The sequence below is a fragment of the Accipiter gentilis genome, chromosome 24 (assembly GCF_929443795.1).
Source record: "Accipiter gentilis chromosome 24, bAccGen1.1, whole genome shotgun sequence".
NCBI classification, from domain to species: domain Eukaryota; kingdom Metazoa; phylum Chordata; class Aves; order Accipitriformes; family Accipitridae; genus Astur; species Astur gentilis.
In genome coordinates, this window is record NC_064903.1 from 3,698,436 (window position 1) to 3,724,463 (window position 26,028).

Consider the following 26,028-nt stretch of genomic DNA (forward strand, 5'->3'; position numbering starts at 1 on the left):
CAGACCCACTGAGGGGAAATACCTGCTGAGGGGAGATGAGACCTGCTGAGGGGACAGACCCACTGAGGGGAAATACCTGCTGAGGAGAGATGAGACCTGATGAGGGGATACCCATTGTGGGGGGGACCCGCTGAGGGGAGAGACCCACTGAGGGGATATCCACTGAGGGAGAGACCCCACCGAGGGGATACACCGTGGGGGAGAGACCCGCTGAGGGAGGACACGACCAATACCTCAGCTCTTGAGGCTGACGCCCCGCTGGAGAAGCCACTGCGGCCCGGGGCCTCTCCGCTGGCCCCTGGCGGGGGCACGGAGGAGGAGGAGATGAGCGACACTTTACTCCAGAAAACATGACAGCCCAGCCCGACTCCCCAGCCTACCGGAGCCTCCTCAGCTCCCCGTCGGCGGGACGCGACGAAGCGGCGGCCGTCCCGGCCCGGCGGGGCAGGGGCAGGAGCGGGCGCGGCGGCCGTGACGCGAGCAGCAGCGCCGCCTGGCGGGCAGGGCGGCGGCGGCGGCGGCCGGGGCGCAGGGGGCGGCGGCGGCGGCGGGAGCCCTTCCCGCCCTCCCGTCCCTTCCCTCCCTGCCGGCCCTGTCGGTGTTTGTGTCGTCCCCCCCCCACGTCTCCCCGAGCCCGACTCCGTCTGTCTGCAGCGCGGCCGGCAGCTGCCGTTACAGATACGGTGTCGGCGGGGCCGGTGGGGGAGAGGGCGGAAACACCTGTTTCCAACATGGGGAAGGAAGGTGGAGAAGGGAGCCCGCGGCGGGGCCGGGCAGCCGCCGCTCGCCCTCCTCTCACCTCCCGCCGCCTGTAAACCGGGCCGTAAAGCCCGCGGGATCGCTTTTCAAAAAGATCGCTTTCAGTTTTTACACGTTCAGCTGAAAAACGCCTCTCGAGCCCTCTCCTCACGGGTTATTTTTTTCCTCCACCGTGTCCGTTTGGCGGGGGAGGGGGGGCGGGGGGGAGCACGGCCGGGGCTGAGGCGGCCGTGACAGACCCGGCGGCCGTGACAGACCCGGCCCGGTCCTGACAGACCCGGCGGCCGTGACAGACCCGGCGGCCGTGACAGACCCGGCCCGGTCCTGACAAACCCGGCCCGGCCGTGACAGACCCGGCCCGGTCCTGACAGACCCGGCCCGGCCCGCCGCCTCCGTGCCGGGTCTGAGGGGGACACACACGACACGACGCGGCTGAGGAGGGACGGGAGAGGGGCCGGAGGCTGCCGGCGGTGCGGGGGAGCCGGGGCGGGAGCGGCGAGGGCCGGCAGAGCCGGGCTGCATCCCCGGGTGCGTGCGGGGGCTCCATGATTTCATCGGCGGCTTCGCGGGGACCTGCCAAGAGCTGTTATGCCTCACTGCGATGTGTAGCTTTTTCCTGCCATTTTTTTCATAATAAAAGAGGGAGTGAAGCTGGCTTTTTTTTTTTTTTTTTGAAAGGAAAAAAAAAAAAAAAGCCAAATGGATCAGAGAAGAAGGGGGAAAAAAAAAAAAAAAAAAAAAAGAAAGCAATAGCCAAAGGGGATGCCAGTGAGGTGTGGCTTGCATTTAAATATCCAATATGTCAATGTAAGGGGAGTGTGTACGTATATAAAGTGCAGTTTGCATCCGACGGCGGGACACATCCAGCTATGGGAGGCGCGGGGAGCGCGGGGCCGGGCCGGGGCCGGCAGCGCGGGGCCGGGCGGCCGCAGCCCGCGCTCTGAGGGGCCGCTGCGCTCTGAGGGGCGGCTGCGCTCCGAGGGGCCGCTCCGCTCCTCCGCGCCGGGCCCGCCCGCGGGCCGCGGCCCCATGGCCGAGGTGGGCGGCTTCCTGGGCGCCCTGGACCCCGACCTGCACGGCTTCCCCCCCGCGTTGGGCGGCGGGCTGCCCCTCGCCGACTCGCCCGGCTTCCTCAACGAGCGCCTGGGGCAGATCGAGGGGCGGTTGCAGCGGGGTTCTCCCACCGACTTCGCTCACCTCAAGGGCATCCTGCGGCGGCGGCAGCTCTACTGCCGCACCGGCTTCCACCTGGAGATCTTCCCCAACGGCACGGTGCAGGGCACCCGGCAGGACCACAGCCGCTTCGGTAAGGGGCGCTGGGGAGAGGGGTGGAGGGGGGGACCGGGGGACCGGGGCCGCGGCTGCCCGGCCGGCCCCGGGAGCAGGTGCCCCGCGCCCAGAACGAATTACCCCGCTAATATCAATCAGAATTGGGCTTCTAAAGAAATGCGCTCACGCCCCAGCAATGCGGGAGGTTTTATTTCCAATTTCCTACTTTCCCGGCGCGCAGCCCCTCTGCAGGTGCACAAAAACGTGCCTTGGCTGGGGCGGGGGGGGGGGGGGAATACGAAGAAAAAGTCAATTAAAACCAAAAAAAAAATATATATATATATATAAAAGTGGGTGTGCGTGTGGATGACCAGCTCTAGTTGTGCCTCTGAAGTTAGCGGTGAGGGAGGCAAAAGAAAGGAGAGAGCACGCTGGAAAAAGAAATTCCTAGCTTTTTTGGTGGGTTCGTTCTTTCCCCCCCCCCCCCTCCTTTTTTTTGGCCCCCGCGGATACTTGTGAGCTGATTTCTTTTACTTGCATGAATTTCATTACAAGAGCGTCTCCTCGAAGCGGGCAGGGATCAGTTGGCTGGATGGGTGTCAGAAGCTCGGTTTGGGGAGGTTGTTGGAATGGAAAGGGGAAGCTGAAGGGGGAAAAACGCTTAGGGGACTTCAGAAAGAAAGGAGAAGATGGAACAATAGGCAGAGCACCGTGGATTTACCTTGCCGCCTGGGATACAGCTGGAAGACTGCAGCGCCTGTATCAGTGTCGCACAAGAGCAGGGATCTCTAATGAGACTATATGTAATCTTCAAAAAATGCATCCCAAGCCACAGGCGAAGAAGTACAGTAAGTTTGAGCACAGCTAAGAAAAATTCCCGCTACTTCAGCATCTAGTGCAGGTGTCTGTGTAAGCTATCAACAAGTCCCATGCCAGTGATCTCAGCTATGTTGTCAACAGGTTGCAAGAAGTGCTCGCAAGACTTTTTATAGTTTTCCAAGTGATTTAACTCCTCGGTGAAAGGAATTCTTTTTTTTTTTTTGCCTTTGCTTGTTTGCAACCGGTCCTTTCTGATACTTCAGGAGCGCTGCTGCTGCTGCTGCCTATTGTTAGCAGTGTAAGGCAGGTTTTTGGAACACTTGGGGAAGCTTATCTCCGTACCGCGCTTTCCATAAACACCAGGTGTGTGCATAGCATGTCCCTGCCTAAATCAACAAGAAAGTCATAACCCACGGGTCGGAGTCAGGTACTAATAGGCTCATGGGGCAACCGTTCTTTAATAACCTCCCGAAAGATGCACATCTTTGAACCTCTCATGCTGCAATACGTGATGGCTTTCCATGTTGAAAGAAACTGAAAGCAAACCCCTCGCATCTGTTTGGTTTTAGTTCAATCTGCCACGTAGTGTTTCTATCAGATCTTTTTACTTATCTTTATACAAGTAAACAGCCAGTTTCAAATGGCAGCATTTGTCTCAGTTCCGTTCTTTAATAAAGACTGAGTAAAATAACTGTATTTCCAAACAAACTTTGGAAAAATGTGTTAAATGGGCTAAAACTTTGCATGAATTTTGCACGCTTAAGCATAAGTCACACAGTGCATTCAATAAATTGAAACATTGGCATTCCCTAAGTGTTTTAGCAGTCAGCATCCAGCTACGTAAACTAGACCAGACTTCAGATATAAAATATTATAGTTCTCTGCTTCGGGGTTTTCCCAGAGGCAGTGTAAAATAAATAGTTATTTGTTGTAATTGCAAGACAAAGCCCCAAAGGATTAGACTGGAATCCTCATGTTCAGATAAAGTTGGACTAAACCTCGCTTCAGCAGAGACTCAAAGCAATAACGTATTGGCACACAGTATTCACCATCTGCATTCAGTAGCCATGAATATTTAAATTCCAATGTTACTGGTATGGTTCGTATTAGGATGTCATGTATCAATGCATTCCTAAATTTTGCATGCAGCAGTCAGAAAGCAGTAACTTATTACAGAAATAGGCAGCCTGAGCGATTCTGGGGAAACTACATACAGAGCTAGACGAGGGTTTCAGGGTAGCAGTTTAAAGCTGCCTTAAATCTAGGGGCATCTGGGGAAATACTTAGAAATCCAGTATGGTGGTTTGGTGGATCAAGCCCACATGGCTGGAAGGCGCTCCCTGATATCATGAGCAGATAATTAGTGTGCTCAGTGGATGGCTGCAACACTGCAGCAGAGGCACAGATCCAGCTGCAGATGGGACGTAGGGTAGAATTGGACTTTGCATCCCTATCTCTTAATACTGGAAGGGCTTCAGGAAGAGATGGACAGTATCTGCACCCTCCCATGCGCAGTCATCCCAAAAGCTACCAGATGTGCAAGACGTCTGAGTCTTCCAGAGAGAAAAATAAAGAGCCAAAGCCCTGGTGATGCTGAACAAAGTACCAAGGTCCTAATGGTGAGGGTTAAAGGGAGGGATTCTTTTGTACCATGGCATTCAGGGGATGTGACCGTAGGACGCAGGGGAGGTAGCAGCATCGTCTACCCACGCTGCCTGAGCAATCACGGTTAACTATTCCCTTTCATCTGTTGAGGACTGGAGTGTTCCTAAATCACACCTGTCTTCTGGAACATGATATTTTATACTTGTAAAAATACAGATTCGTGCAAGAACAATGGGGCGCAGCTTATTTTTCCTAGAGGAGGCTTAACGCAAAATTTGGTGAAGCCCTCCAGGATCGTTGGAAGAAAGCTCATTCTCACACTAGAAGAGTGCCCGAAGTCGCTCTCTGAACTGGCAGCTCCACCTAAGTCAACCCAGAAAGAATAAAGCATTTTCAAAGATGTATCTGTTCTCACTGTATCTGCTAAGAACCTTCCTGTACAAAGAAATAAAGGATGGTCAAAATCTGGAGGGGGTTTGGACTGACATTAGCACCCCTATGAGAATCCTTCTCAGGATGAAACTGAGATAAATTCGCCAGGAAAATCCCTGCCAGGAGGAATTGCTCCTATTCCACCTCATATCTGTTTTACAGCAGCATTAAACAAGTGACACCAATGGTGCTACTCTTAACTGCGAGGAGAGAAAAATGCCTTGAGTTTGTACTGCAGACTAATAAAGGCAGCAAATCTAGTTCTTCTTGGGTATGAACCTGCTAATGGATTTGTAACACAGTCTCCTAGAGAAGCTGATGAAACAAACCTCCAGAGAAAGTTTTGCTGTATATTTTGATATTCAGACCATAGTGCACCTGTTGCTGAACAGTTGTTGAGGTTTTTAGCCGAAGCTTTAGGTTTGTAGCCATTAATACAACATCTGATGTTTCTGTACCCCTGCTCCTGAATATAGTCATGTAAGAAGAGACAGGTGCAAGGAGCTGAATTGTTCTTTGAGGGATGGTTTATAGTAAGACGAGAGCGTGTGGGTCCTGCCATGGCAGAGCTCGGGAGATTATTCAGTGCTTTGGTGGTAAATGAATCCAGTCGGAGTCTTAATCAAATCTCTCCAAATATTATCTAGAAAGGCTCAAGGAACAAACAGAAAGAATAATCAAAGCAAGAATAAAGAGGCAAGTCCTAGGGGAAAGAAAAAAGAGAAAGGAAAGGGGAAAAAAAAACCAACCAAAACCCCATGCTCTACCACAAAAGCACACCGCTACAATTGGAAGGAAAATTCTTGAGCTGGCCCCAGTGGCCGCTCCCTGTGCTGCTGGAGATCAGATGTACGAAGCTGCAATTTTGTCTAGCAATTGGAGTGAGTTAAGGACAGGATGGATATCCGCCCACATTTTTTCAGCCTTCACTCTGTCTCCTGACTTTTGTGGGTTTAAGTTACATTCTTAATGCTGTTTCAACATAGTCGTCTTCCATGCACGTCTCTAAGTGCCACTCAAAGATCAGAAAAGGGGAATATTGCACGGGAAGTTGTCGGAAGAGATTGTCATGGGCATACCTTGAAGAAAACCAGCAAGTATTTACCCAATCTGCACCAGATAAGGAATGTCTCACCCACCTGCTCAGAGAGGAAAGATGCTAACACTGGTAGCATCTAACCCTGGTAAGGGTTGCTCCTTACCAGGTCTTTGGAGACCTGGGTTCATGTGCCACATGCAGAGTACGTTTGTGGGTATACTTAAGAAAACCTCTCAGTTTCCCTGCCTCAGACATCCCTCGGTTTCTAAATGGGACCGGCAGCGTTTTCCTGCTTCCCAGGGGTGACAGAAGACAAATAAATAAAAATGCTGGTGCTGAGGACTGCATTTGTACCTATAGGAAGGCTGATCTACTGCTGACCAGTTACCAACTATTTTTCACTTGAATGTCTGCTTGTCTCCAGCCTGGGAAAGTCTCCCCTGTTTCTGGGTATCCCTGTATTCCTTTCCCCCTGTATTACTTTTTACACTCTCTCTAGTTGTTGTCAATCTTCCTTCACTCCCTCCTTTTCAAACAGCGGCTGTCATCGTTTCTGTCCTGCAGATGGGAAAACAGAAGCACACAGCAGTTCAGTAACTCCCTCCACGTGTCAGAACCGGTGGGTAGCAGAGGCAGAAGAGCACCCTTCATCCTGCGCCTCTTCCCTTCCCGTTCGTGCTGCTTTTCAGATAAGGAACCACAATAACTACCAGGGTCCTGGTTTGCCTGCCTGGCTTGGGAAGGCTGCCTCTCCTGCCTGCTCCTGGTGTTTCTGAAGGCAATATGTGTCCGCAGGCTGGGGTGCGTAGCTGGGCATATTTCAGCCTGGAAAATATCTGCACTGGTCCATAAAGCATGTTTTCTGTCATTTATTTCCCTGTCTGTCTCAAGGAATTGCTGCTCCCAAGTCCATAATTCATCTCCCCCTGCCCCCAGCACCTGCTGGCTGCAGGGAGGGCTGGATTTGATGCACAAGCCCCAGAGCAGGCAGGGCAAAAGGAAGACAAAAAGTCTGATAGAAGGTAGGAAGGCTAATGCTTGCACCCAGTTATAGCCACCAGCATCTGACTGATGAGTCTGCGTTGAGCGAAAGGGGACAGAGGTGTCCATCGCCATCTGGTCTGTCCTATATTTAGGCAGTGATGCAGTTACCGTCTGAGAGTTATCGCATCCGCGCCCGGCTGAGCAGAAAACATATACCCCAAGCTAAGGGATGACCGGGAGCTGCGACTGCCGCTGAAGTCAGCTGGCTCAGGTGGCTGCTCGTCACGTGGTGATTTTAGACTCAAGGCATACTTTTAAGAGGAGCTCTGGGAGGTAACCTGATCAGAGCAGCAATTGCTCAGGACTGGACATTTTGGCAGCTATATTAAGAGACCTGGAGCCACGCTAAAGGTTAGAGCAACTTTGTCCTCCTGTCAATGGAGACGTCTTGTCCAGTCATTAGATGGGATGGTGAAAACCCTCTTCCTTTCTCTGCTGCTACATCCCAGCTAATTAATTCAGCACTGGACATGGGTGAAGACTCTAGCTAGGGAGCGTGTTACATCCAGAGTCTTAACACAGTCCCACTACTGCCTTCAGGAGGTTTTCCTGTGAAGTTTGAAGGTCTCCACCACTTGTGATGTTGGCATTGTTCAGACCAGTTAAAAACGCACCTGCTTGGCGGCTGTTTGTTTTTAAGTGCTTCACCAAGGGTTCTCCTATTACAGGTCTTTCCTCCATCAAAACAGCTGCCGTCCCCCTTTTCAGCAGCGAGGGTGCAGCAGGCAGCGCGGCAGACCCCGCTAATTTCTTTGCCAGAGGAAATGAGCCTGCCCCTCATTATTTAAAGTATCTGACACCATCGTCGTAGGCTGAAGCCCACGGGTAAAACGGTTGCTCTCGCAGGGCTGGGGATGGCATATATACCTGCGTATATTTGAAGTTGGATTTTATCCCTGCAGCTTGTATATACATTTGGGGGTGGCAAGTACCCCGCTGGAGTGCCAGGATGAAGATGTCCCTCACAGACATCTCTTCTAGTGCTTTTCACTTATTGTTATTGAACTCATCACTTTAAAACATGTGGGACTATCATCTCAAACCAGAAGCCCCATGGTGACAAAAATCACTCTCCTTTTGGTGAAGAATAAAACCCAGTATGGTAACAGCCTTCTGAAATTTCTAGTGGGCCAGGCACAAGTTTCTACAACTGTCTTCTTGGTGATAATTAGAAAAAGAAAAAAAAAAAGAAACCAAAACAAAAAAAACAAACCAAAAAAACCTAGCAAACCTTTTCTCATTAGCAAAGGTAATTCCTCTTGGGCAAGTCAAATTCGCAATGCCAGGGAGAAGCCTAGAGTGGAAATCAGAAGATTGCACACATATGGGACTACAGATTTAAGAACTGTGTCATTATAAATGAGGAAAACGGGGTCTGTAGGAAGCTCTGCAAAGGCTGGGAAAGGCTGGTTCGCATTTGTCACTGGAGCCTGGTGTTGGTTTTATTCTCTGTATGATTTGGATTTCTTTTCTGTTCTAGGGATTTTGGAGTTTATTAGCCTGGCAGTGGGGCTGGTCAGCATCCGTGGGGTGGACTCAGGACTCTACCTCGGCATGAATGAGAGAGGCGAGCTGTATGGGTCGGTAAGTTTAAGGTTTTGTGCTGATTACAACACTGTATAACATATGCAGCAATACAGGCTGCAGGACCTCGCTGGTGTCACGAGCTGTGTCTGTCGCAGGCTGCCGAAGTCCTCGAGCTGCCACGTACCTCCATTCTACTACCTGTGATGCCACTGTTGTTATGACATAAATGATATGTATGAAATAGGGTTGCGGAGGAAGGATACACCCGTGCGGTGAGAGCCCATGGTGGTGCCCAGCCCCTGGACACTGCCTGGGGCAGTGCCTGGGGAGCTGGGGGGGCTTATCGAGCTTTTGCCTTTCAGAAACGGTGTGGCAACGGTCAACTAAAGGCAGAAGGGAAATTTAGCGTAAAACCACGGGCTGCTGGTGTGTTTTCATTGCCCGAGTAAAACATCAGTTTTATTCTCCACGTGATCAGGATCTGGACCTATCTGCAGATTTTACATTTGTATTATAGCTCTTTAACTAACGGAAGCTGAAGTTGTGGACTGAGTGTTGTTTTATTATAACATTCTCTACAACTCCTTTTAGGAGTTTAGGGAGGTTGCTTACAATTTTCTAGAAGTGCCCTTTTCAGACTAAAATTTTCCATGTTTTGCCAAACACCAAGTGTAAACTCCGTGTTAGTTTTTCACTCCACACAAACTCCTGAATTCCTATGAACTCTTCCTAACAACGCCTATAGCAGATTCTGCTTCATCCTTTGCTGCTGTAGGACAGAGAAAGCAGAAGATACCCCGCTGCCAGTCCAGGCTCAGGTTTCTAGTGGCAGCTTGTGAGTTTGTAGCTTTCTCCCTTGGTTTGGGCCATGCCCTTAGAGCTGTGGCTCGTGGGTTGCACTGCTGCAGCGGGGACCAGCTCAGGTCCACCTCGCTGCTTTTCTGATGAGCCAGCCCCAAAAAGAGAGCATACGTCAGGGTTTTGCTGGACGAAACACCCGCACACAGAGCAAATGCTTCTGCAAAGCTTGGCAGGGGCTGTGGGGAAAGGGTGCTGTGAAGAGCTTTGGCATCACAAGTAAAGTCTCCATCAACCTGAAGAGAGCTGAGCCCTCCTCTGCTTCTTTCTATTTAATTAAGCGTTAAGACTTGCAGTCAAAACGTCAGGCCTTAATAACCAGGCAGAGGTGCTTCCTACAGGTTAATTAAACTCAATTCCTAATTATTTAACTCAATATAAAACAGTAATTTCTAGTTAGCTAGAAGAATCATTTCCATTTTGAAAAATTAATTGCATTCTAGAAAACCATTTTTAAGTTTCCTTATCTGTAGCTGCTGCACTTCATTGCTGCTTTTTCTTCAGATGCCCCACTGCCTTTAGCTCAACCCATCACCTGTGTGTGATTTTTTTAAATGCCTCTTTCTAGATCACAGCACTGCCCTTTGTGGGGATACTGATTTTTAAGGATGGATCACAGTAAATTTAAAATGAAATAAAATAAACCAGTTTTAAATCAAAGCAGAAGGCACATACTTCCTCTAACCAAATCACATCACTCTCATAGTGTAGAAATTTAAACTCGTATACTCTGCATATAGAGAAGCCTTCAGAAAACCTTTGCTTAGCAAACAGTAACAGTAAACCATGAGTTTCCATCATCTTTTCTTCTGCCATTCCCATCTAAGACTGCCACAGAGCCTTTCACTATTTAAGATGCAGTTACTGATGTTTATATGAGAAAATCAAATACGAGCATGCACTGATAGCTGTTCTTTTTCCACATCATTTCTGTAGTAACATCTACCCTAAACAAAAGTTAAATGCAGAAACAGCAGTTAAATTACAAACGTGCAAGATAGATAAAAAAGTAAAATCACCAGGATTCCATAAAACACAAAAAATCTTAAAGTGCACTTCAGAAAGCAGGGCTGGAGCCTACACCTGTGCAGCAGCACCTCTCCTGTCAAACCCGGAGGCTGCTCAGCAGCTCCTGGAGTCGCAGCTTTTACTTGTGCCTGCTGAAGAGGATGACACAAGCCTGCATATTCCCTTCTGTGCTTTCAAATGCTGCAGCTCTGATTATGAGTCAACAGTTTCATGATGGGTTAATTAAATTCTAGGGCCTGTGTTCATGTTACGACACAGAAGCAAAAATAGGATAACATTTTACAACACTTCATCTGGAAACAGAATTGACCCGAAGACATAATCATGGAAGTTTTCTCTCTGTCGTTGCATCTTGTACACCAGACAATACACCGACCGGACACTGCAGGGACGCAATCAAACCGTTGATGCAAACTGTGCAGAAGTCACGAGCCAGGTCCCCAAATAACTCTGGAGTTTTAAAACCTGGGATACATGCGTTGTACAATGATGGCTTTTCGAAATCAAAAGCCACTACAGTATTCTTAATTAAAGGTCCATAAAACAGCGCCTAACAACAGCATTAGCATTACAATGGTATTTTAGGAGATGACAGTACAGCAGTATTTTTAAATTTTCAGCAAGTTTACTATTTCCCTCTGTGCCAATTTTGCCTGATCTGTGTGTTTATATAGCCAGAGCCAGCCAACCCCACAGCGACACGTGGAGTCCCCTCAGGACCGACAGCTTTTCTGCCTGTCCCCGTTAACCTTGTGCCAACGTTTCTGTTAAGCTTTCTATCCGTTCCAGAAACACAACTGATACTTAAAGCAGGGAAAGTTGCAGGCAGCACCTTGCACACTGCCCGTACGGTGTTGGGCTCAGTGGGGACATCCCAGGGCTTGGAAAGAAATAAATTGCACCTTGCAGAGTCACCCCAGACTCTCCAAACATTTTACACAAACACCGTACCTCCAAACAGGCCAGTGAAGAGCAGGTAAACTGGGGCAAAGCAGCAGCGCACGAGTTCAGCTGGTCAGCAGTTTCCAACATATCTGTGAGTAGATGGCATCCTACGGGAAGAAAAAAAAAAAAAGTCTGTATTTATTGACGGGTCTGGGAAGAGAAACCCCTGGTTCCCCAGGTCTCAGGTGGCAAGGGCTGTGGCATAGGCTTTTGGAGGGCTCACAACTCACCTCAGGGTTTATTTAATTAGCAGCAAAACATTCAAAACAGGTTCTGAGCGCAGGTGAGCTCCTGGATCGTATTACAAAACATCTACTGCTGGCAATAACATCTACTTAGCACTCTGTGTGCCACAGATAAGACACATTCCCTACCCGAATAGTTTGCAGTGTAGGTACAGTGTTTGTAATACTATAGCGTCCTACGTTTGCAGGCTGCCTTTCATCTGAAAGGACTCCCACGTGCATCCCCCGGCAATCCTGCTCGCCGTGGAATGGGACGGGACGGCGGGTCCCTCTGCGACGCAGCACGATGGCGCTGACAAAGCCACTCACGTCCTCGTGGGACGGGGGACATCCCCGCTCCTCGCTGCGGCTGGGCTTGTCCCGCTAGCTGGCACGGGGGAGACGGGAGGGAGAGGGAAGGAGCGACAGGCACGAACCAAAAAGCCATCATCGAGCGGCTGCTGCCGACAGCCCCCGGCCGTAAGGGTTGGAGGGAAAGGCTGGTCGCGGCCACGGTGACACCGGTGCCATCCGTCCCCCGCCCTGGCCCATCGCGGGATGCACCGGCCGTGGGCTGGCACGCGCTCATCACATCACCTATCGCCGCCGTAAATCTTCCCCGGGGTTAGACATCCCTGGAGCGCTGCTCCCCGTCCAGACCTCCCCGGGTCTTGTTATGGCCTCACATCACAGCTATCTGGCGCTTCAGAAGATGAAAGGCCTGAGGAATGCTTTCATTCGCGTTGCGCTGTATACTCTTACGTGCCTTGAACTTTCAAAGTGGTGCTCGCTCTTGTTTAAACCCTTCAGATGCGCTGCCCGCTTCTTCTCCCGGGGTTGCCTCTCGCCTAAGAGAGCGTTTTTGGGGTGTCTGCGGTAGCTGTGGACTGGGGGGGACGTGGCCATGGGTGGGCAGCCCTCTGCACAGGACACGGTCCTGCCCGGCAGCACGGCCGCCCCGGAAAGCTCCAAACTCGCACCCCGATCACAGAGACCTGGCTGTCAGGTTGAGAGTTTTGCTATGGCCCTGTTCTATTTTTTTTTTTTTTACAGGGCATCTTTGCAAAATGCACACCCACCTTCTCCTCCTCCTTTTGTCTCCTTCCTCCTCCAACTTCAGAGGTCTTTGGGTCCTGGCTTGTATGGCTTGTGCCATTTCCAACTCTCACCCAGGGGAAACGTCCCCAGCGGCGCAGTCCCTGTCCTCAGGGGAGCCAGGAGAAGGTAGCTGGGAAAATTCTAGGAAAATAAAGTGAAGGAAGGAGGAAAAGACTTTTTTTTTTTTTTGTTAAATTTTTGACACAAATGTCTTTTTCTTCCCCTCCTGCCTCTGCCCCAATGCAGAAGAAGCTTACGCGGGAGTGCGTTTTCCGAGAGCAGTTTGAAGAGAATTGGTACAACACGTACGCCTCGACCCTCTACAAGCATCCCGACTCGGAGAGGCATTACTATGTGGCTCTGAACAAGGACGGCTCCCCCCGAGAGGGGTACAGGACTAAGAGACATCAGAAATTCACTCATTTTTTACCCAGGCCTGTGGACCCTGCCAAAATACCTGCGATGTACAGAGACCTCTTCCACTACAGGTGATGTTTCCTGCAGCTGCCCCATCAGTGTACATACTAGGGCTCCCAAGCTTTTTCCCAGAGCACTATATTAATAGTCATTCCATCATTCCTATAAGCATAGATGACGTAGGAAAGCACTTACATTGAATTCAGACACTGCTGTTCCTCCTTGTTTCAAGCGTATATCGAACCTGGGTTATTTATGGGGGTGGGGGTAGGGAAAGGGAGGGAACCCTACATATAATCTTTCGTTTTCATTCACTTTCTTTACCCGGTTGCTACAAGAGAGGTCGAATATTCAATGTTATGGTTGCTTAAAGGAACAAGCAGGCGAGCAAACCTGATCACCGGGGGGGGGGGGAAACCAAAACTAAAAACAAAGAGAAGGAAAGAAAACAAAAGACCATGGAACTGCTGCAGATGCTGCTGCTAAGCTCGGGATGGTTACCTGCTAAGAAAAAGCCTTTCGAATGGTACCGTGCTTAAGCAGCCTGGGAGTTTGCTACATGGATGATGCTACATAGACTGGTCCTGATGCGTGGGGTTTTTCCTGCTGTTAGGGTGGGAATGGGGCGAGGAACATTATTCAGATGTAAGCATGGATACTGTGCATAAGGACAAAACTATTTATAAAATGTATATGATATTTATTTTATATATTTATTTATTTCAAAATAATTTTATTTTTAATGAGAGATGCTATGACCGGATTTTCATCAGGAAGAATAAGGTCCTACTGAAACAGGAAAAAAAAAATGAGTTTTAAGAGCTTATCGGCAATAAAATTGTCTTTATATTGTAGATTTCTTGCTAGCCCTTTTTTTTGGTACTCTTTAACAATTAACCCAGTATTTCCTCATCTGCATGAATATTAAGACCACCTCTGAAAAGGCTTCATATGGTAAAGATACATTACCTACCTCCCCAAACTCTTGTACAAAGATGACATCAAATTATACCTGGAACGGACCTCGGAAGCGTGACCCTACTGAAATGACCGGCCGAGTATCAGGCAGCTTTCGCAGCCGTGGGACGGGATTGCCCCAGAACGTGTGTCGCCGTCACTGCGGAGGGAAGAACCTCGCAGGCACAGTCCGCGTCCTCGGGCTCTCCCTCGCCTCTGCGGCCCCGCGAGCGCCAGCGCAGCTCTCGGCATGAGTCGTCAGCAGCTGAGATGCTTCGGCATGTGACACAGCCACTGTGGATTAATTGTCCTGTCGAAAATCAAGCGGAGAAGCATTTGGAGCATCTGCTGAGTGTTTGGGTGGACCCATCGTTCCTGCAGTAAGACCACCACATCTCACACAAGCCTTACCTGAAGCATCATGGAAAATCAGTGAAGGAAAAGTACAAAGCAACAAAAGCAATTTTAAAAAACCCCTCGTTTTTAAGCAATTACCATGCATGAAGTTCATCCCTGCAGGCAGTGCTTGGACATTCATGGCTGGGTGACATTTTCCTCTGCAGAAGCTGCCTGGTCCCTCAGTCCCATCACTTTTCCTCTGTCTTGGGGCAGCTCCTGCCTCCCGCGGGGCTCAGCCAAACCTGCCAGCGTTTCGGCAGCCCGGAGCCAGCCCCACATTTCCACCCGTTGCTGGCGCCGTGCCAGAGAGCCGCAGTCCTTCTCGGGTCAGGCTGGCCGGGCTGGGGATGCTCACGGTGGAGGCTTTGCTCTGCAGCTCACCCCAGCAGCTGGCGCAGGCCCTCAGTGACACTTGTGCCACATATCTGCCCTTGCCGCCAGCTTGGGATGTCGCAAAAATTGAAGGGGAAGCTTCCAGAAATGATCCCAGTTTATTTTTTGGCCCTCATGATCAGCAGAGAGGGTTTTTAGCACATAGTGAGAGCAGGAGACTGTAGTTGCTACAGGCACTTTGCAGCACAGAGGAGAGGTTGGTATGAAACAGGGTTCTCCGGAGCGTGCAAAAATACGTACAAATACAGACATAGTGACTTTGAGTTGGGGTTTTCCTTATCACAAGTGCATTTTTCACACTATTGTTTCTCGGACTCCTCCTTGCAAAGCAATCAAGGTAAAATCTCAGCTCCTTCAGCTTCAGGCCATGAATTCCCAGGATGAATCCACTCACTTAGCGATGATCCACACCAGCATCTTCGCAAGTTGCGCCACTAGCGGAGCAGCAGCCCTGGTGCCCAGCTCTGCTCCCGGCCGTCTCTTGCCCTCTCTGCCACCTCCTGCATCCCCCCTACCACATCCCCTCGCTGCCCCAACCGCTCCCGCACCGCGGGTCCAGCAGCCACCAGACGACGGGTTGCAGATCGCAACAAGGAGATTACAGGAGCTTTACCTTGAATGATCCAGACATGAAGGAATTTAATCCTGCGTTTGAAGTAAAAAGTATTTATTTACCTTTTTCCTCTGAGTCACTGCTGAAGCATCTCATCCTCAGCCACCATGTCAGGAGCGCGATCACTCAGGAAAAGGGTCCCGAAGTGCAATTGTACTTTCGACCTTCCCCTGCGCAAAGGGAAATCCCTCAGACCTCAAGCTTCCCTCTGCCCCCCAGAATGATCCTGCCTCCCTCTAGCCAGGGCTTTGCATTGCGCTTGAAGATTAGTGGTTAAGATCCTGCTCCTCTTCTTCAAAATGAAGGTCAAAACCTGACCTCAGCAATGCCAAGTACATCTTTTACCAGCTCGAAAGGGAGCTGGTTTGGCAGCGGGATGGACTCGTTTGTCTGATACCCAAATTGAAGAGCCGCATCAGCAGGCCCTCCTGCTGCGAAGGGATGAGCAGGTGCGAGGGATGGTATAAAACACCTTTTTGGGATCTGGGTTCAAAAAACCGATACTTGCAAACAACAAAATCCACAAAGAATTTACTGGAAACCCCTTGGTAAAGGTTGGTGTCATCTCCCATATGGGACATTCTTTAAAGGGGGAATTCAGCATTGCTAAATCCCACCCAAATGGTTGCTTTCAGCAGGAATTTACCGGGTTTGGTTCTGGTTCAACAAAATACATAAAGATATGAGGAATCTGACTGACCCGGGAGCTTAATAACAGCAGAATTAACAACCGCAGACTTTGGCTGCGTTTTGAGTGGCAGGGGGAGCAGTCAGCGATGCGCAGTGGGTGTTCTCACATGGACGCGTTCACCTGTCCATCCCGTCCCCGCCTCCAGCCGTTATCCCACCAGCTGCCGCTCTACCCGGCAAAAGCTGACGGGAGACACCGACTGCTTCTTCAGCTCGGAGGCTTTTACAGGGCTGGCAGACGGACCCTGCAGCCGGGACAGCGTATGGTGCCTTGGCCGAGGTGCATCTGCTCTGGCCATGGCGGATGGGTCCCAGGGGCTCCCCTGCTCCTGCTAGGGATGTTTTAGAGGAAAATACATTTGCGATGCTTCAACCTGTGAGACCCTCTCCTAAATTAGCAAAAAGAAATGTCAACCTGTGTTTGGGATCTCAGCTCATATAGTTTCCATGCGCTTCAAAGTTACAACGGCCAGGTGAAAAACTGCTCCCAAAGGGAAGGCAAGGGCGGCTGGTGCAGGGGGTGGCTGCGGGCCCGCAGAAACCCTGCTGTGCCCTTCACCACCCAGTGCTGTTTTACATACAAAAAGCCACAGGTCTGAAAACACCACAGTAAACAGGACAAAAGGCATCGCTCTCAACCCTTCTCCGTCCACTCGAGAAGGGTGGGCATGTTCTAAGGGAAGCGTTATCCCAGGAACAGCTCTGCAAAGCAGGAGGGAGGAGGGTGGCGGCAGAGATGGGCAAGTTCTTGAGTCTCGCTACGGAGGGGTGCAGAAACAGAGGAGAACCCTTTGCGTGAGGCCAAGCACAGCACAGCGCAGACCCAGCAAAAACACCCATCTCCCCAGCTTTGGCGCATGATCCAAGGCACGGAGACAGTCCCAGAGGGGACCAAGGAGACAGACCTACAAGTGGCAATGCACACGTGGCCTCAGGGACGTCCCCGCGGACACCCTGCTGCCCACGGGGAGCTCTCCTGGGTGGGACGTGGGGCTCAGTGCTCCTTTCTCCGTGGGAGGGAAGGAGTGGAGGCCCCAGAGACTTGAGAACGTGATGGAGAGCCCGAAACTGCAGAAGGAGACCAGAAACTCAGTGCCAAAAGGCGGGGAAGGTGCCCTTCTTCTGGTTAGGTGCTGCCCCACCTGGCAGGACATCCAGAGAGATGCATCGCAGCTGCAGGAGCGTGGCTGAGACATTCCCGAAAGGGCACCTGGGGACGGAGCACCCCTGAAGGAGAAAGGCTGAAATTCTTGTTGATGGCGAGACAAAGACATCTGCAGCCCTTGGGATAGCGCTGGTGGTAGATGATGACCCTGGGTACCTCATCCAAAGGGCAATGTCCTGTCCCACAACCCAACAGTTGGAGTCAACTCGTGCTTGGGGGGGGGGGGGGGGGGGTTGGCTGAAACACCAACCATCCCGGGGTGGGTGGGGGAGCGGTCTGCAGGGCCAAGTCCTGCTTGAGCTCAATCCAGAAAGCTTTATAATGACAAAGGTGCTACGAGGAAATAAAGTGAGGTTACTGAGTGCTCCCCCCTAAGCCACAGGACATACAATACACTGAGAGTACTATTTGGGTTACCTGGTATCTCAGTGTCATTTATTAACCAGCAGATCAGAGTAAATGATTTCTCTGCTCTTTGGAGAGCAAAAACAGCACCAAGGCCTTGCTGGAAAATGACTTGGAGGGCTGACAACATAGCAGGGACCCGTGCTGAAAGTAATTCACGGGCAAACATGCAATGTAGGTGCGACGCGCTGCTTCTCCAAGTGCTATAGGCACCCAGGCAGCCATCGACGATGGAGATACGGTGAGAAACACAGGCACAGAGCTCAGCTCCTGGGACAGAACAGGCAACGCAACAGGCAGCACCACGGGAAAAGCACTTTCTGTGGCTGAAGCTGTACAAATGCAGACCCTGATCCTGCTTTTAAGGTAAAGACAAAACACACCTGCAGTCAAGAGGGGAGAACAAACAGCAAAACCCAGCGCCAGGGTCTGTGATCCGCGCACCGCCAGCAGCCAAGACGGCAGCGCGAGGTGGGATTGTAGAGGGGAACTTAAACCCAGAGGACTAAGTCATGCAAGAGGCAGCATAAAACTTGATTTTTTTTTTTTTTTTCTTCTCCAAGTAAGTAACTGCTTCAGAGGTGTTAAATTCTCATGATGTAAAATACCGAGGATGCAGTCTCACACCTGCGCTGGCTGGGTTTGAGTAAGAGACCTGCAAAGCCAACTCCACCGAGGAGTCTCGGGCTCTTCCCTCACTGTACCAGAAAGAATTAAGCACCAAGATGCCCGTGACTGAGCATGGCAGATCAACACACAGCAAGCACGTGTGTCCACCTGCGCTGCTGCTAATGGGCATCAGCAAGAATCCACAGAAATGAGAAACACTTTGTGCAATCAAATTATAAAAGCAGCCATCACCACTGGATTAGGCTTTGATGAACGCCCCAGGTATCCATTACCATTCCACATTCAGCATCTCAAATAGTTTCGCGCGCACCAGTCGTTAAACACGAAGCCAAGGTGGCATTTGAGATCAGACCCCAAAAGTGGCCGAGCGCAGACCCAAGGGGTGACCCCCACCTCCCTCTGCGCTCACCTTCCCCCCCCCCCCCCCCCCGCCAGAGCAGCATCCCCATTTCAGACCTCAGCCCTTTTCCCAACACCCTCCTTCGGTCACACACCCCGCCGTGCCACCTCACCACCGGGCAGAGACGATACAGGAGCTGCAACCGGGTGGAAAAAATGGCTTTCTACGCGCCTGCTGCGCGGGGGCGGCCCGCGGTCCCGCACAGGACGAAGGACTCATCCTGCGCGCACACGGTGGACCCGGAGCTTCTCCAGAGCCTTCGCCGTGGAGTGCCCAGCCCGCGACGGCCGGAGGAAGGTTTACGCACGCCTCCGAGACCCAAACCACCTCCGAGGCCGCAGCTCGCTCTCGACCTTTCACGGCAGCACAGCTCTCCCGAAGAGACGCCGGGGTGAAGTCCCGCTGGTGCTCGAGGCTGGGACGCAGCTCCGGGGTACGTTCTACAGCACAGAGGGTGCACGCCGGGTTCTTTTGGCACCCGAGCACGTCTGGGAAGGGAAGTTCGGGCGCTGCACGCTTAACGTGGCCGATACTGCAACACCAGCGTTTTTCCACACATCTCCAGCTGTCGGACACTTGTCTTTCCACAAATGTTGAAAATGTATCCAACTCCAAAACTCCTTTTGCTTGAACTGATGAATTTACTCTTATTTACCCTCCTCAGAGTGGTTCTGCTTTTAAGGTAAGGACAAGAAATCCCACAGGGTAAGCATTTGACACCCGACACACCAAAACGTCGCTGTTCAGCGTCAGAGCACCTTGCAGGCCCGTTTTGTCCACGGGACTCGTCCCAGGACGCTCCCCAGCCCCATACAGACAGCCGATATCCAGCCTCCACCACATGCACGAGCCTCCCGCTGCCCTCTCTCAGTTTTTAACGAACTTAAAAGTTAACAGGGATATTTAAAAACGCATTCCCCACACTGCCCCTTACAACACAATTTGATTATTTTCACACCAGACATGATTTCCACAGCATCTGCCCTTTCTCAGCTGCAGGCAAGCCCAGCTGTACCGCCCCCAGCAGACCCAGCCAGGGCAGTACCGTGGCTGCAGCACTGTCCAGGAGCCATTAAAAAAAAAAAAAGCAAAAAAAGCTTCAAATACAGGGAATGAGCATAGGGGCAGATTTAAAACACAACCATCATGCCTTTTTTTTTTTTTTTTTTGCGTAGGAAAGGGGTTTTTTTTGCCTGCCAGGTGGGATTTAATAACTAAGAAAGGGAGAAGCACAATTATGAGCTTAAAACATACAAGCAGCTTATTCTAATTTGACCAAATAGAACTTCACCTCACTCGTAACAACTGATCATCGCTGAGCGGTAACTCACTCTTCATTTTTAACAGACAGATTGGCTGCAAAAGCTACTATTATTTCTTATAATTTGAAAACCTGGACCACAACTATTTTCCCTAAATGAAATTAATGGCTACATCCAGTAACAGGTACCTCAGTGTAAAAAAAAAGTAAGAGAGCTTAAACTCACAGCGCAGCGCCGTTCTCAAAAGACACGTTCTCGGCCTGTATCCCTGCGGAGTAAACGCTGTATTGTGAATGTAGCACAAGGCACGTTGATGTATTTTGGTCACTTTATTAAATGAGATATTAAATAGTTTAAGTTTCAACTACTAAACAGCACTTTGAATGGTGAAAACACAGATAGTATATCGTCATACTTGAATGCTTCTTCTCTTTAAAAACACATTTCCAGTCCTTATATATATTACAAAACAGCCTTATAGGAAGAGGGGACACCTTTTCTATAGTACTTAAGATTATTTAATACAGAACTGAAAAGCCATCTAATAGAAACAAAGGCAAGTCTTCACAGCTGTATGATTTCAGCAGCCAAAGCTGGTTGATGGACTGAAACATTACTATACAACTGGGACAAAACATATACAATATCACAATACTAAGCAAAAACGCTTTACATCCAAAGGAATAAACAGGTTACAAAATGTGGAGAATTTAGCAGGCAAAACTGTATTACAAGCAACATTTTTATTCGTCATCTTAAGCCATTTCATCTAGTTAAAACATCTAAAACAAATATAAAAATGAGCCTTTTATTATCTTATTGATGTATGTTCTGTCTTTAAATATTTGTTAAAGCTTGATGTTATACTCAAAGCACATTGTTATGCAGCTAAAATGTCAAGTGAGAAACATGTATGCAAAGTGGTCCAAGTTTTATTTCAATGCTTATCTCGGATTTCTTCTTATGCATTAGTCTTCTGTTATCCATACTTTTGTCCAGAATGAAAAAAAATGTGCCTTTAAATGTTGCCTAAAACTTCCACATTTAAGTCTTTGAGTTACTGTAAAACTCCACTGAACATTCCCAGGTTTGGTAGAAAGTATTTCTCTTATTCACGACACATAGGAGTATCGGTGAGAGTTGCTGAGAGTACATTTGCCTTCAAACGTTTGTCTCAAAGTCTCACGTTTTGTTTCTTCTATTCTGAGTATGTCTCTTTTTGCTCCCCTCCCCCCAAATTAAATTTAATTGTAGAGCTGGCAAAGCACTAGAACATACTGAGGTTCTTTTGTAGTATCTTGTAATAAAAGAGTCCAAGACAGCAACTTGTCAGCGGGTTTTGCAACAGATCACAAGCTCTGTTCAGATCACAAACCAAGTTTCAATCACAAAATGAAGTATCGCGTAAGATTTGCATATTTAGATGCAAAACCCACTTGTCCATTCAGGGCAAGAACTCAAACTCCTGCAAGAAACTTTCCAGAAACCAAAATAATTTTAGTTCATGTCAGCAAGTCAGAAGAGTCCAGCAATATCTGGAGCAAACGCCTCCATCCGCTCAGTTCTCCAGAGTTCTCTGTAGTCGATACACCATTGCCTCAAATGTTCCCGTCACTTACTTTTACCCCCAGATTATAAACTTTTTTTGGTGGGGGAAAGAATCAACCAAACTATATTCAAAGAAAAGCCCTATTTGTATTTAATTAGATCTTCGCAAACACAAAAAGTGTGGGTAAAGAGAGTGCTAATGATATATAATAAACCAGAAATTTGTCTCTGGTCTACATAAAAAAACCCAACAAAACAAAACAAAACCCCCAACAAACCAAAACGAAAAAAAAATAATAAAATAGTCAAGCTCTTTGTGTACTAAATCATGTTTTCACACAAATGAAAGGGAACAGGGAGGAGTGCATAACAAAAACTCTTACCTAATAGAGGAAAAGTTATTTCACTGTTCTGGCAGCTCTGGAAGTTGCTACAGCACTTTCTTTGTATCGATTTTAAATCAGCAATGGTTCTGCCATTTTGAAGTTTTTTATGTAACAGGGTTTGACCCTGGCCACCATCACTGTTTTAACCCCCCAAATACCAGGAATTCGATTTTCTTGGCCCGTCTCCCATTGCCGGCAATGGGAAAAGACAGTAGCACCAGCATTAAGGAGTTAACAGAAATGTATTTTGTATTGGACTCCACATAGAGTAAATGAGCCTGTGAAGGAAAAACATCTCCACCTCTAAGATCACCACTTGTTATTCCATCACATAAAACTGAAAATAAAAAATGGCAGAAGACTAGGGAAGAACAATCACCTTCCCCAAGTCACTATTTAAGGCTGTATACACAGTTTCTATATTAACTGCATGACTCAAAAGTTTCAGAGCAGTAGTATTTAAGAATATTGCACTCAATTCTGTTTCAAAGAGTATTTTCAGTTCCTGTTTCATTCAGCATAGATGAAATAGTATGAGTCCAGACCTCAGTCAAAAGGAAACTAGACTATTTCTAATATTCCCACTAATATAAAGAAATGGGTAAGCAGAAAAGTATTCCATAATTTGAGGAATCAACTCTAATCAAGAACTCAGCTGTTTACAATTCACATATGGTATACTGAAACATACAGACCTGCAGTCCTTCCTAAGCTTCTCAAATTTGATGACAGCTTCGCAGCTACTAAAAGCAAGCATAGGAGTTTAGACAGGAAACCTGCGGAGATGCTACTGTTATGGGAGGACTTGTTTTCACTGAAAACAACTTGTTATCTCCTGTACTCAACATATGTAAGAAGATTCTAGGCAACATCACTGACAACAGGGAGAACATTATGTCCTATTTAAACAAAGCTGAAACACTAATATGGAACATGGCATTTAAGGGGACCAACCGAACTATTTATTTATTTTTTTTTTTTTTTTTTTTTTTTTTTTTTTACAGTTGAGTTCTGTTAAGCCATTGATTCCTAAAAAAATAAAAGTTCTTTCTCTGATTTTAACAATCCTTTAGGCTTTTAGTGCAAAATCACATTGATTTCCCTTGGGAAGGCCCTGGATTTTTGCCTCTCATTGGGGGTGGTGCTCGTTGTAACGGTGGTGGCTGCATACCACCAGACACTGACTGATACATTCCTCTCATATCTATCTGTTGGTAGTTGGAAGGATTCATGATTAAATTTGGAGGCTTTGGCATCATGAGATGACTCATTGCTGCTTGCTGGTAAGACATCTGCTGCTGTTGCTGCTGATTGTACTGCTGCTGTAGTCTTCTGTTCATAAGTATCCTCTGAACGCAACTGATTAACTGTGAAGGGAAAGTAGAGCTGTTGTAAGTGCATGACCCGTCTCAATGCTGCAAGTATCAAGTTCAGAGTTAAAATCAATTTGTTAGGGATAGCGTGGCTGAAGGAAGAAAGCACCATTGTTATCACCATCACTAATGTGATGGTATTCACAAGCTGATTACTGTAGAAACCATTTAGTAACACCATTTAGGGCTAAGTTCTCTTAATGACTTGCCTATTGTATCGCATGCAGCATTTAGGTAAGTTGCTACGGCAACGTGCACTATACTGTGAAATTATTCCCAGGTATAAGTTACAACATTATTTGTCAGGTACCATTTATCTTCCCTTTGAAAGTCCTGCACGCGGACTGTCGCTAAAAGTTTGTTTGCCTAAGAGAAAACTCTTCCCATTGACATAATCTGGGCAACTTTCAGGTTTTGCAAAATAATTCTAAGCCAAAACACCACTACCGATACTTTCCAAGATGTGTGTTTTGGAAGTTGCTTTCTGAGCTCTGGGAATCAGATTTCTCTTTAAGCCTCATGACCTTCAAGCAAACTACTCCAACAGAAAAATCTGGCGAGTATTTTTTTTGTAAGTGAACTTCTCATGGAGTCTCCTTCGATGAAGCTGAGCCATGCGATCCGATGCACTGCAGAAGCCACCATCTCCGGATGTTACGTCACATACACCATCACACCATGCCAGCAAATACCTGACCCATTGAAACACACATTCTGGAAGTACCCATTTATGTTCCTAAAGATACCTAATAGTTTATGAACACACACATGCAAAGTCCATACTCAACATCCCAGTTCAAACATGGACAGTCGATCAAATAAACACTAGATATTTTACCATTTGTTGTTTAGTCAGGACATCGTTATAGATGGCTTCTCGGCGCTTGACATCAAGCTCCTGGCTTGCCTGTCTGCTTAGTGCCAGGGCCTGTACTTGGCTCTCTGTGAGTGTTACATTTTCTTTCCACTGAAAAGGAAAAAAACCAAAACCTTCTTGGCACCGGTCATTTTAACAGAAGCGTAATGGTAACTGAGGTCTTGCATTACGTTCAGAGTTACATCAAGAGTTAAAACACAGCCCAATTTCCAGCAAATGCAAAATTATACTTCACCAGAATCAGAACTATGAGTCATTAGTTCTTCTAACTGCTAATTAAGGTTTAATACACCTCTAGATTATTGGGAGCAAGTAAGAAATGTGGCAGCCCAAGACAGATAGATAAGGACAAGATATAAGAAATACATCTTATTTGTGTATAGTTATTATTCTTATTTGTAGAAAATCAGCATTTTCAGAGCACGGCAAATAATTATGGATCTAAGCTGCTAGTTCTCTAAGGCTCTGTGTGATCTAGGTACCATTGAGGGTTACTGCAAGCTGCAGGGATAAAAGCCAACGCAAACTGGAAATTATATTCATTAATAATGCAATTAATTAGCTGAATGACCATATACAATAGTAATTTCTTTGCCTGATAAATGTTTAACGTTTTCCCATCTCCTGATCTAAACCTACAGTTACCCATTTCACTCACTATGGTTGAAATGATGTCTTCAAGGGGCTGAATTCTTGCTGCAGTTACACTGTTGGTTGCTTCCACAACTTTCTCTCTTCCTTGATTAATAAGGTCCTGAGAAAACACCACAAAATTAATTATAAAGCACAGATACAAAGAACACATTTCTTTGCCAACCTTTTACAAGTTTTCTTCATCTTTGCCTTGTGCACCTTTTTTCGCTCCATTTCCACAAGTCAGCGAGTCTAAGCTTCCACACAACTGAATTTCAGCATAGAGTAGTTGAACAGCATGTATAAATCTGTCAATTTGTACAGCAGACAATATTTATAAAAAACTGGTTTTGTACCCAAAGGTTTTCAGATCATCACAGGAGTGCTACATTTCTACCCAGGCAAATTTTCTGCGATACTGACTTCGATGACATTACAGTTTCAACTCATTCTATGCGCTCAAAGCGTTATCTATTATGCTAAATTATCTATTTTAGCATAATACTGGCACACTGTGTATTATTCTTCAGGTGTATTTAACACAGGTCCCCCTGATCGGCAGACTTTGTTAGAGCCTCACCAGACACTAGTAGGTACCATAAGAGAACTGTGCTTCAACTCCTGCACCTTACAGCCTGGCATCTTATTAGGAAGAAACGTCCTCAGCTACGATGGCAAACCAAGACCTGAGATAACTGCGGAACAGAGCATGCGTTCCTCTCTCTCCCATTCCTTCTCGGACAGAAGACAGATGAAGGTAGAAAGCTAGATGTGGTAATTAATGTCTGCAAAGAATGCAGTTAATCTTCCAGAATGCTGAGACGCTACACAGGTATAGGTTCATATCCATACAAGTCAGACTTCAGTGTAGCTACACACACACACACAAAAACCCTATTAAAAATAGGATACAATTTCATAAATATCAAGATATTCAAGAATGACATTATCCATTATTTGTGACAGAAAAAACCCATGCATGCTTGCAGCAACACAGCCATGTTACACTACCTGGATTGCTACTTACCTCCAGCTGTTGATTACTCATTGCTGACAGAGCACCCAAATTGAAAGGAATATATGGTGTTTGAGAGTTGAAATTTGTGGGAAGCATATTGGTCCCAGTTGGCATGTTGAAACGCATAGTCAAGCCCTTAAAAACACAAAATGCACTTATTTTTAATAACTCTGATAATTCATGGTCTTCCATAATAACTCACAAAATACCATAC

The 26,028-nt window shown here is 47.8% G+C and overlaps 2 protein-coding genes across 6 annotated transcripts in view; one reads left to right on the forward strand and one right to left on the reverse strand.

Annotated features, from left to right (window-relative positions):
- Positions 1-1,521: 1,521 nt before the first annotated feature.
- On the forward strand, positions 1,522-13,300 carry FGF16 (fibroblast growth factor 16). Its single transcript, XM_049827664.1, has 3 exons — positions 1,522-2,065; positions 8,448-8,551; positions 12,895-13,300. The coding sequence occupies exons 1-3, from the start codon at positions 1,522-1,524 to the stop codon at positions 13,138-13,140; spliced, it is 894 nt and encodes a 297-aa protein (XP_049683621.1). The 3' UTR covers positions 13,141-13,300.
- Positions 13,301-20,293: 6,993 nt separating this feature from the next.
- ATRX (ATRX chromatin remodeler) overlaps positions 20,294-26,028 on the reverse strand; it is an 88,443-nt gene continuing 82,708 nt past the window's right edge. For all 5 annotated transcript variants that reach the window (XM_049827605.1, XM_049827606.1, XM_049827603.1 and 2 more), the window contains 4 exons: positions 25,824-25,949; positions 24,822-24,917; positions 24,125-24,253; positions 20,294-23,280 (listed from right to left, as the gene is read on the reverse strand). In XM_049827605.1, coding sequence (XP_049683562.1) covers positions 23,002-23,280; positions 24,125-24,253; positions 24,822-24,917; positions 25,824-25,949 — 630 coding nt within the window. In that variant the 3' untranslated portion in view covers positions 20,294-23,001. The remainder of the gene's footprint in view (positions 23,281-24,124; positions 24,254-24,821; positions 24,918-25,823; positions 25,950-26,028) is intronic.